The following is a 12342-nucleotide window of genomic DNA, read 5'->3' on the forward strand; positions in this document are numbered from 1 at the left end:
GGTGTAATAAATGGTTTACAAATATCTAAAGTAAGCTACAAAAATTTTCTCTGAATTTGTCTCACATTGAGCAAATATTTAGTGCCTCAAAAGTGTGAGCTTTAATCTAGCACATTTAAGATGTTTTTGCATGTTCAATTCACTGGGTATTTTAATACATACATAATCTGAACTGAAAAATAAACTGAATTTCTTCTCTAAGAAAATAGTCTTTCCAGCATTTAATTGCACCACTAGCAGCCCTATACACTCACTAGTAACTTTACGCACATACAGATCACATTTCCCTCCCACTTCAGCCTATCCAAGTTCAAAATAAACAAAAATAACTCATTGGTCAAATATCACTGCTAAATCAAAGTCAACACTACGCAAATTTACAGGAGGAAACCAGACAGATTTACAATGAATGTGACATTGAATCTAGACACAAAAATTAGGAAAGACTAGTTATCTAGATATACTGCAAGTTCTATTTCACACAAAGGCAACATGAATTGGATTTATTATACTGTGAATTTCACAAAAATTTTAAGTTTTATTGTTGAGAGGAACATGTACCATAAAACATAAGCAAGTGAAAATGTAAATGGACTTTAATTCCTTACAAGAAAACTCAAGTCAGTGGCATCATCACTGTACACCCAAGTACAATATCTTGGCACTTACAAATATAACATCCAACCATGTGATTAAACAGCACCCTTCAGTCTAATATATCTATTGCCAAAGTCACTCAGCAATAGTCCCATTAAGAAAAAGCACTGCACTAGGTACAAGTCTATTGATTTATTGGTCTCCAGTTAAGTGTTCAAGTCACCTAGCCATTACTGTCACTCTCCAAAACACCACTGTTTATGTATACAGTTCAGACATTAAAAGTTACAAATCCTGCTTTTTCAAAATATGAAAATGTATCTCCTCTTTCTTTTCACAGCAACTAAACCTAAACAGTACAAGAAATCCAACAATGTTCAGACAGGTCATTAATTGCATTAGCTACAGGGATAAGTAACAAGTATTTCATTTAATCTCCCAGTCAAAGGGGGAAGAACAGAAATTCTAGAGCAACAGTGTAAGAAATCTGCCAGTGATAAGTCTGCTGTATGCTGATAGTTTGTACCCTGGAGGAGTACCATATTTGGAGGAAGCCATCTTCTACAGCAGCATAAAATACCCTGCAGCTATCATGGTTTGTTTTTAACCTGTGTCTTCCAACAGGACAGCCAACTGTGCTTTGAAAATACTCAACGGGCTCCTGGAACATGCTATGCACTGCATTTTTAAAAATGTGACCTTTGAGAAAGGAGAAGGAGGTTATTAAAGACAAAGCATTCCTGCCTCTAAAGAAGATGCCATGACAAATCTACTTTATAAACCTTTTGCTTTACAGAAGCACAAGTGCCTGAATAAGATATAACACTTGCTTTAATGGAGTGGGAAACAATGATCAGATGTATAAGAGCAAGGTTCCAGGACCTAGTACACAGGAGGGTGATTGGGAAGACAGCTTCTCTATGCATTCTTTACATGACCACACTTCAAAAGGCTTCTCTAACATATAACTTTTGTCTGCTGAAGATTTTTCAAAATCTCAGCCCATAGTAAATTTATTAAGAGGTAACAAACCCCTGTTGAGATGAAATATTAAAGAAATATTTGTAACTAAAAGTTGTTAAATAAAGCCAATATGAATTTTTATAAATCAGGTTTATAATATGTTTGGAGATTGTTCTAAGTGACTGGTGACTATGCAAGATGATAAATAGATTTTTTTTAACATGTATGAGTTTAATATGAGCTACTTATTTTAATACTGAAATGACCTGGAATACCAAAAATTACACCAACAGTTAGGATTATTTGTAATGAATGAGCACTTCTACATACACCTATTCATCATTTGCTAGAAGAAATAAGAGACCCTGTGACCTAGGCTTAGTAAAACTGAACCTGAATTCAAACTGAAATCCTTGGCATTTTACTAATTTTAGAAGCATCAGATGTAAGCATCATTCAGCAAAAACCTCATTTTGGGTGACACATAAATCCCATCTGCTCTCCTTGAACATTAGAGATCTTGTAGCATGTTGCTTAAAATGTTTGCACTGTTCAAAATATCCCTTTTTACCCTTCACACCCATCCAACTATTGCACTGGAAAAGTGCTATGTGCCAGTTGTCTGCCTCCTTCCATCCCAGAGGTGACTGCATTTCAGTGATGCTGCATGTATAAATTTTATGAAGCACTCTGGGATCCTTCAGGATGCAAAGCATGTTATAAACACAAAATATTATTCAGGACCAGTAGCTAACTGTTAGACTGTTGAGGAAGAAGACGAAAAGCACTATTAGCTACTGAACCACCTTCTCCAAGAGGCGATGAAACCAGCAGCCCTGACATGCTGATTGGTGTGTGTGTATGTTTTGGTGAAAATCCCTGGCAGAAAGAAAAACAAACAAACATCAGCCATTAGACTGTCCCCTCCTCAGGCTTGTATCTCATTGACCATTTTTCCCTTCAGCTAGAAAATGGGGCAGGGGCATGGTATGACTTTAGTTCAACTTCAGTATTTCCCTGAGAATGCCATGTTCACCTACCTGGTCAGAGCCTGAATCCCAACCAGTTACCCATCCATAAGGAAACTGGGGAGGATTCACAAAGCAGCAGGCAGGGAGAGGAGCCATTTAATTATCCACACACAAAAAAGTGGAGAAAGAGCCTCCTTGGGAGAGCTGTAAGTAGCAGGGAGAATGACCACCCCTAGCCTGCTCCCCCATACACTCCTGGGGGGTGGCAGGGAAAACGACCTCCCCCACAAATAGACCCCTGGAGGGGTGGCAGGGAGAATGATTCCCCACCACCACCATACACTCCCAGGGGCTGACAGGGAGTTGGACCCGCTCTGCCTCCCCCACAGTCCCCAGGGGCGGAGGAATGACAGGTAGAGTAACCCTCAGCCCTCCCCCAAACAGACTCCCCCTGGGCGGGTGGCAGGGAGAGTGACCCCCCCCCACACACAAACAGACTCCCCCTGGGCGGGTGGCAGGGAGAGTGACCCCCCCCACACACAAACAGACTCCCCCTGGGCGGGTGGCAGGGAGAGTGACCCCCCCCACACACACACAAACAGACTCCCCCTGGGCGGGTGGCAGGGAGAGTGACCCCCCCCACACAAACAGACTCCCCCTGGGCGGGTGGCAGGGAGAGTGACCCCCCCCACACAAACAGACTCCCCCTGGGCGGGGGGCAGGGAGAGTGACCCCCCCCACACAAACAGACTCCCCCTGGGCGGGGGGCAGGGAGAGTGACCCCCCCCACACAAACAGACTCCCCCTGGGCGGGGGGCAGGGAGAGTGACCCCCCACACACAAACAGACTCCCCCTGGGCGGGGGGCAGGGAGAGTGACCCCCCCCCCAACAGACTCCCCCTGGGCGGGGGGCAGGGAGAGTGACCCCCCCCCCAACAGACTCCCCCTGGGCGGGGGGCAGGGAGAGTGACCCCCCCACACACACACAAACAGACTCCCCCTGGGCGGGTGGCAGGGAGAGTGACCCCCCCACACACACACACAAACAGACTCCCCCCGGGCGGGTGGCAGGGAGAGTGACCTCCCACACACACACAAACAGACTCCCCCTGGGCGGGTGGCAGGGAGAGTGACCCCCCCACACACACACAAACAGACTCCCCCTGGGCGGGTGGCAGGGAGAGTGACCCCCCCCCACACACACACACAGACTCCCCCTGGGCGGGTGGCAGGGAGAGTGACCCCCCCCCCCCAAACAGACTCCCCCTGGGCGGGTGGCAGGGAGAGTGACCCCCCCCCCAAACAGACTCCCCTGGGCGGGTGGCAGGGAGAGTGACCCCCCCCACACACACAAACAGACTCCCCCTGGGTGGGTGGCAGGGAGAGTGACCCCCCCACACACACACAAACAGACTCCCCCTGGGCGGGTGGCAGGGAGAGTGACCCCCCCCACACACACACAAACAGACTCCCCCTGGGCGGGTGGCAGGGAGAATGACCCCCACACACACACACAAACAGACTCCCCCTGGGCGGGTGGCAGGGAGAGTGACCCCCCCACACACACACAAACAGACTCCCCCCGGGCGGGTGGCAGGGAGAGTGACCCCCCCCCCACCCACACAAACAGACTCCCCCTGGGCGGGTGGCAGGGAGAGTGACCCCCCCCCAACAGACTCCCCCTGGGCGGGTGGCAGGGAGAGTGTCCCCCCCCCCCCCCACACACAAACAGACTCCCCCCGGGCGGGTGGCAGGGAGAGTGACCCCCCCCCCACCCACACAAACAGACTCCCCCTGGGCGGGTGGCAGGGAGAGTGACCCCCCCCCAACAGACTCCCCCTGGGCGGGTGGCAGGGAGAGTGTCCCCCCCCCCCCACACACAAACAGACTCCCCCCGGGCGGGTGGCAGGGAGAGTGTCCCCCCCCCCCCACACACAAACAGACTCCCCCCGGGCGGGTGGCAGGGAGAGTGTCCCCCCCACACACACACACAGACTCCCCCCGGGCGGGTGGCAGGGAGAGTGACCCCCCCCCACACAAACAGACTCCCCCTGGGCGGGGGGCAGGGAGAGTGACCCCCAGCCCCTCCCCCCCACACTCGGGGGCTGACAAGGAGAGTGACCCGCCCTGGCCCCCTCCCCACAAGCAGACCCCCGGGGGGGGGGGGTGAAGGGGGCAGCGCCTGCCCTTGGCTGTGGGCTCCTCCCCGCCCCCACACTGCCCCTCTCCCCGCCTCAGCCGTTGCTTTCCCGGGCCGGGCTCTCACTCGAGGCCGGGGATGCGCGGCCTAGCCCGCCCGCCCTCCGGCTCCGACAGGCCCACGAGCCCCAATCTCGCCCCGCGCGCACCTGCCCGCGCCGCCGCCGCCGCCCTTCCCGCGCCCGGCCCCTCAGCCCGGCGGCGGGGCCCCAGCCCGCTCGGGGAACCATTTTGCCTCCCTCCAGCCGGAGGTTAAACCGCTCCCCCCCCCCCCCCCGCCGGCCGGCCTGTCCCCTGGGGGCGAACCCACGAGCGGGCCCGGCCCGGCGGGTAACCCATGTGCAGGCCTGTCCTGGGGGAACGTAAGCCCCCGCCCCCCCCTTGAGCAGGCCAATTCAGGTGGGTGGGGGCCCCCCCCGGCAGCAGGCCAATTCAGGTGGGTGGGGGCCCCCCCTTGAGCAGGCTGGAGGGGGAGGTGGGTGGGGCCCCCCCCTTGAGCAGGCTGGAGGGGGGGGTGGGGAAATTCAATACTTACTCAGGGGTGGGATGTTCCGGATCATAGAAATCCCCCATCTTCGGCCTCCCCCTCTAGCAGCGGCGGCAGCAGCGAGGATCCGAGCAGCCCCCGCCCCGCATAGAGAGAGAGCGGGAGGGAGGCAGGGGAGGGTGTTAGACAAACCCCCCCCCCGCTCCGCTCCTCCGGGTCCCCACGCACCAGAGACACCAAACCACCTCCGTGGGGGGGTGCGCGCTCTCCTGCCCCAGCCGCCGCCTTCACATCCTCCCCGGGGCTGGGGACACCCCAGCGGGCACCAGCGAACGTCCCGGCGGCGGCGGCGAGCTCCTGGTGGTAGGAGGGTGTCTCAGGGCCACCCCCTTTCAGGCCACGAAACGCTTCCCATGCACCGCGATCAGCCCCCTCGGCTCAGGGACAGGAACCTGCCGCTGCCCAGGCCACGGGGCTGCCCTCCATCCCGCGCTTGGGGGGCGGGGGGGGCCGCAGAAAGACGCCAATTTATAATTAGCAATAATCCTCTCCCTCCAACAGCGATCGCCTTGCCGGGGTGGTGGAGAGAGCGGGCGGGCTGGGTCCTCCACCGAGATCCAGGCCCCACCCCGAAAAGGAGCCACTCTTCGTTTCCAATGAAATAATCCAGCCAAGCAATAAAATGAAAAAGAAAAAGATCAACCCAGCTGAAACCTCCTTCCCTCAGTAACTGTAAATCCTCGAGTTTAGACGTGGACGAACGCGTCTCCCCCGTCGCTGATTCGGTTTTCTGCTCCTCTTCTGCTCCAGGTGTCCGATCCGATGCCCTGGAGGAAGGGGGGAGGGGGGGGGGATTCACAGCCCCTTATGATGTAGTTCTGGGAGTTGAAAGTGGATTATATTTGTAATAGCTCTCCCCTCCCCCGTATACTGTATTTTTCCTCTTTAGCGGTGGCTGAGCTCAGAGGCTTCTTCCTCGCTCCCTCCTCCTCCTGCTCTGAAACACAAACGGAAACTGTAACTCATCTACTTCCTACTAAGAGAGTAACAGAAAATACAGAGAGCGAGAGAAACAGCGACAAGGCCCCAAAGCAAGCAACTGCCATAAATGCAAGCTGCTGCTCCTTCTCTGCAAGGTAAAGAAGCAATTTCATGTCGTGGAAACAAACATGGAGCAGGAAGCTCACTATTAAAGGAGACATGTCTGTTTTGTTGGTTTGGGGCTTTTATTGAAGATCAGGTTTTTCTTCCCGAATGAGTAGTTTGCAGCCTTCTTTTCTTTTTTTCTTTTTTTTTACATTTGGGAACTAGGAGCATTTCCCTCTCCCTCCTAAAGTACCTGTTCTATGGATATAAACATTCAGTAATTTCCCCAGCCCAACGGCTGTGTTTTTGTCTTCGATAGATTTTCTGAGAATTTTGCCATAATCATTTGCTAACATGTTACAGCACATTATTTACCTACATCCACAGCTTTGGTACTTCTACATGATTTCCCTCCTCTCTAGTAGCCATTGCACCGCTTGCCCCCAGTTCACAGGAAAAGGTAGTCGGGTGCATTTTAAGACTATGATACAACAAGTCACTCGTGGGTTGACTTACTAGTCAGTGGACATGGTAGTCCTCCCGTGCAGACACACTCTCAGGTTAAAAATCATATTTTTGTCAAGTCTTGTTGTAGCCATATTGGTCCCAGGATATCATCGAGACAAGGTGGTGAGAGAGACCAGCTTTCAGAGCTCTGTGTAAGCTTGAGAGCTTGTGTCTCCCACCAACAGAAGTTGCACCAATGAAAGATATTACCTCGCCCACCTTGTCTCTCTAATATTTGTATCAAGGATGTTTCTTTACCAATGTTAGCATCTTAGCTTCTTATTAATAAAAATATACTTCGTACTTACATGGCATATCATGTTCAACATTAATCCTCAGCACAGCATAGAGGCATGTATTATTCTAATTTTACAAACAGGGAAGTTGAGGCAGAGAGATTCAATGTCATGTCAGAATCTAAGACCAGAAGGGACCATTATTGTAATCTTGTCTGATATCCTGAGTATCACAGGCTATAGAATTTCACCCAATAATTCCTGCCTCAAGACTATAACTTCTAGTTGAGCTGGACACTTCAACCATGAATCTAGTGGGAAAGCCAGAAGCACAATTCAGAATTTCCTGATCTCTGGCATGAACCATTGAACCATGTTGGTCTCTGAGTCTTAAAACAGAAGGAATTTAAATTAGGTCCCTATCCCACAATAAGTTCCACATGTCAGGACTGGATGTTTTTCTAAAAGATGTGCTCTAGCACAACCAGGAGTTATGGGCTTGATGAAGGAATCACTTGGTGAAATGTTATGGTCTGTATAAAATGGAGATCAGATTAGGTTATCATAATTGTCCCATCTGGATTTAAATTCCATGAAGCTATGAATGGATGGGGAGACTCTCATGCCCTGACATAGCCCCATTGAGCTTATTGCAGAATCGAGGTCTTATTTTTCACCATTTATGTTTGTTTAGGCTTTGCATTTCACTCAGCTTGGATAATAAAAGCAGATTAGTCATTTTTGCTTGCTGGTTCTCCTGCACTTGCACAGCAACTGCAATGTTTATATTATAGACACTGCCATATAAGGTTTAAATCCAAACATGCCATGATCCTACAAGCTGATCCAGGTGAGCAGATCTCTGCACCTGCACAGAGTCCCACTGAAGTCAATGGGACTTCAGGTGGCCCAAAGGTCCATGCATGTGGAACAGCTTGCAGGGTCGGGGGCAAACAGTTTTCATTGAAGTCTGAACCAAACAAAAACATTTCTGTTAATTAATTTTTGTGGGGAAAAAAATCAAGAATTAAATCTTGACCCTAAAGTACCTGGTAGTATCCTAAGAAGTTACAAAATTAAGGCTCCAATTCTGCAATTATATCTGCATGTTTGTAGGTGCAAGGACCTAGCTCCCACAGAGCTGACTGCTGAACTGGGGCCTTAATCTTGAAATGTGATTTTGAGACGCATTTGCAAGAGAATCTTTGAAAAGGGGTTATTGTTACTGAACAGATATTGTGTATTCACGTATACAAGCTAACGTTAAATGGGATATTAGCTACTCAGTTTTTTAAACCTCCAGCAGAGATTTGTGGATGATGAAATATTACGTAAGATGCAAAGTGGAGTCTCTCAAGTAAGATAGACACCCAAAGCTGATTGGTAATCATACACAAAATTTTGGAGATGCAACTGAAAAATGTCATAATTAGAATTTTACTAAATTAAAGGGCTGGAAAATTTTCTTTGATTTTATCCTTCATTTTTTACAGCAACAGTAAAATAAAGCCTGCTACTTAGGCAAATTAAAATAATTTTATTCCTCAAAAATTACTTTAAAAACAGCAATAAATAATGAATGCTATTTAGTCAATATAAAAGATCTACAATACAAGGGACAATTACCTCTTAATGCATCATGAAAGGGATACGGCCATAATCATTATCAATTAATCGTTAAGTAAAACATCATTCTCGGTACTGTACAGATATCAACAAAGACAGTTGTCTCCTAATGAGTTTACAGGGCAATGCTCTGAACCTGCAATTTGTTCTGGACAGGTGAACTGCTGTGTCTGTGTGGACTCGCATTGACTTCAGTGGGTCTACACATGAGTACAAAGGTTCTCCTGTATGTAACAAGTTGTAAGATTGTGGCCTAAGGCTCTGATCCCATGAACATTTACACGTTTACTTTTTACACGTGTAGATCCCAATTCTGTAAACACTTACACACGTTTAACTTCACTACAATGAGTCTTACACCCTTACCTGCAGCAAGTTCTGCACGGAAGACCTGTGCGCACACACAGGCATGTTGATTACAGTGAAGATCCACCACACACAAAACTCATGGCAGTGTTAGGGCATAATTCATACAGTTAAACATGCGTGTGAATTTGTGCAGGATTGGGGTCAAAGGCATTTAAGTCAATGGTAAAGAGAACCCATGTGGAGCAACTCACTGGATTGAGGCCTAAAAGATAGACTCAGAGAAGATAGGATGCCCTGGGAAAGCCAGAGGAAGCAATTCAACTTTTATTAATAAAAAATATTAGAAATAACAATTTATTAAAGATAGACATATCTTTACTTCTGCCTTAGCATCTGAAATTCTTAGAACAAGGAACTTTTCAAATCTAATCTTGCTCTACTTTCCCTTGTACATTTGCATTTTCTAATGATAATATTATTTAGGCTGTAGTGGGGGAGGGGAGTGTTTAAATTACAATATTATTGGCTGAAATTTAAAATTGCATGAAGACTTTTTTTTTTTTTTTTTAAAAACCCTCCAAATCTGGGATTTGGATCAAGCTGAAAGTGCTGCAACATGCGATGTGATATTCAATACAAGACACAATCTGTTCAGTACACTTGTCAGATAGCATTCAGTGGTGTATATTGTTAGTTGTTAATTGGATATTGTGTAAAATTAATTAAATAATCCACAAATAAATTACTTAATACGCTATTGTGTGGTGACTGTTAGCATGTAGATAATACATGGTTGAACATGGTCTGTTAGGGATAGGAGCCAAAAATAGTGATTCAGCAGAGAAAGTAATTGTAACACACACAGAACAATCTTCATAGTTTACAAGCCCAGCCCAGCTACAAGGGGCTTGCTTAGAGGGAGTTTCCCATATTAGCTTTTCTGGTATGAGGTCCTGGCACGGAAGGTCCAAGTAATATACAGGAAGCTACAAGGTCCTAATCTTGTATGCAAATATTCATGCAAGTAACTATCCACATGAGCAACCCTACTGAATTGATTAGTACACGTGCGTAGTCCCACACTCATGCATAAATGTTTGCATGATCAGCACCACCCAAATCATCTCCCCATAAGCAGCTCAATTGATTGTATCTGCTCTGGTGTCTACTGTCTAGCAATGATAGGGGCTATACAAGAGCAGAGCAGAAAAAAGGATACTGGTTTTGTTAAGAAGCAGGAGCAAGCAAAATGTGATCAAGGACAGTGGATGTGCCACCAAAAGTGACTTTAGGCTGCCTGTGTTGTCTACAGCTGGGGAAAGAGTTCCCAGTAGACTACACTGTATTTGGGCCCATCCAATTCAAATGTTTTATTTCAACTGTATTTTAACTTTGAGGATCTCTTAAATTAAGGGACTCTTCAATCAGGCTTAGGAGGATGAGTTTTTAAATCGCCCATTGGTGGTTGGTTATGGGGACATGAAAGTAACCCCAACTTTTAATAAATTATTTTTCTAAAATAAGCCCATACAGTAGAATTTATTAATCCTCTTACCTGATGTAACGTTCCCTCAGTATATGCCCTATTGCTGTGCTAGTACACAGCTGGGTCTTTGATTTCCCTAGGGGGAGGGAGGCTGGCTGCTCTCCCCTTTTATTGGGGCTAACAAGAAGCCGTGGTAAGTCACCACCTGTGTTATGCCCAGGGTCTACTGCCAATAGCTGTGGGGTGATAAAAAGGAAGTCAGAGGTAACCCAGCAGGTTATTTAGGCTGAATAGTAAAGCATTTAGGTGTTGCTTCTTTGAAATAGGCTTACCCATGGGAAAAGATTCTCTGCATCATTATTTCCCACAGTGATATAAGTACTGTCTTTCACTTGTGTGGTGTCACTAATAAAGCTTTCCCTTATAAGTTAGTCAACTCATTCTGAAAAGTGACTGTTGAAAAAAGGAATTATGGGCTTCTATAGTTAATGTCAACAATTTCTAGGTGAAATGTATTCAATTTATGAATGAAAAGTTGTTTCTTCGGTTAGTGTGAAGAACCCAGCCTGGGATCTACTAGTTAAATGATGTTTTTCTCTGGTCTGTGTAACATCACCACTAGGCCCCCTATTAGGTGTTACTTGTGTGCTTAAAGTTAAGTTTGCAGAATTGAAATCTTAGTCAGCTGCTGGAATATATGACTTGATGCTGGTATTTGTTGTTATTTGACAAATCACTTTTTTAAGTATTTGGTCATCTTTATAGCTGATTTAATATGAATAACTGACTTGAGAAATAACATTTGTCAACATCGGACAATATTTTCACAGCTATTCAACCAGCGGTAATCGTTAGGAGCTTGATCCTGTACACATGTAGACTCTACTCCTGCAAACCATTAAGCCAGTACATAACGGAATTTATTGTTGTCACTTTTCCTGGGCTGTAATTAGAACTTCATTATCTGTTACTTTGATAACTCAACTTTTTAATATTTTAGGCATCGATCCTCCAATGAGCTCTGTCTTTGCAGAATCCTGCATCCATGTGGAGTCCCATGGACTTCAGAGGGGCTTTGCATGGGCAGCAGAAATCAGCTCACACAGTTACCCTAGTGCTCTGTGCCTGAAGGCCATTAGGTACCTTGTCCAAAATGAATTAAACAATATTCACTACAGGCAACATCTCCCCAGACAAACTGCTGAGGTAGGGCTAGCGCAGGGCTGTTGTCCTAATTGTACTCTGTAGTCACTGGTATGATTAGACAGATTTTTATTGAGCTTCAGAACCCTATGTGCTTGCATAATAGGAGCAGTATTGCCAACCGCAGACATTTAAAAATCATGGGTCAAACCCCAATTATTAGATTGGCTTAAAAATCATGAGATTTAAAAAAAAAATTGGATTCTCTATCTTTACCTTCTGTTTTTTTAGTCCTTAGGTTACACTTTAGTCACGTTGTCAAGCTCTTTTCTGCAACCATGACAGCTAAGGGTCTTGGATATTCACATGACTCAGGAAGCAAGGGCTTTAAGGTTAGTGCCAAGTATCATGTTTATCAATTGCAATAAAATAAGGAGAGTTGGTGACGTGCAGGAGATAGCAATTGTTACTGTCGTGTCCAATTGATTGTACTTATGGTTTAATATTGGACTCCATACAGAATAGCTTCCTAAATCCGAGGTAAAATATTTTTACCAGAAACTGTCTAATGAATATTTTATGTTCCTTTTTTATGGTTTAAAATGCTCATTGTGCCTTTTCTTCTAAGTCCATATTCTGATCTGTTACCACTGTCTGTGTATCTCCATTGGAGTTATTGTGGATTTACACCTTGTTGATTGACCTCAGACTCTGGACATGTTTTCTGACTGC

General features: G+C 46.7%; 2 protein-coding genes across 6 annotated transcripts in view; one reads left to right on the forward strand and one right to left on the reverse strand.

Moving 5' to 3' along the window:
- The window catches only part of SETD2 (SET domain containing 2, histone lysine methyltransferase), a 153657-nt gene extending 147391 nt beyond the window's left edge, over positions 1–6266 (reverse strand). For 3 of the 5 annotated variants that reach the window (XM_078851873.1, XM_078851872.1, XM_073334860.2), the window contains exon 1: positions 5265–6260. In XM_078851873.1, the coding sequence (XP_078707999.1) occupies positions 5265–5303 (39 nt within the window). In that variant the 5' untranslated portion in view covers positions 5304–6260. Of the gene's footprint in view, positions 1–5264 lie in introns of all 5 variants that reach the window. The other 2 variants (XR_013635450.1, XM_073334861.2) reach the window with 2 other exon arrangements.
- Positions 5436–12342, forward strand: part of LOC140906191 (tubulin beta-4B chain) — a 61424-nt gene continuing 54517 nt past the window's right edge. Inside the window, exons 1-2 of the mRNA XM_073329685.2 lie at positions 5436–6353; positions 11902–12002. Of these exons, the coding sequence (XP_073185786.1) occupies positions 11977–12002 (26 nt within the window). The 5' untranslated portion in view covers positions 5436–6353; positions 11902–11976. The remainder of the gene's footprint in view (positions 6354–11901; positions 12003–12342) is intronic.

This window comes from Lepidochelys kempii, chromosome 2 (genome assembly GCF_965140285.1).
Source record: "Lepidochelys kempii isolate rLepKem1 chromosome 2, rLepKem1.hap1, whole genome shotgun sequence".
Taxonomy (NCBI): Eukaryota; Metazoa; Chordata; order Testudines; family Cheloniidae; genus Lepidochelys; species Lepidochelys kempii.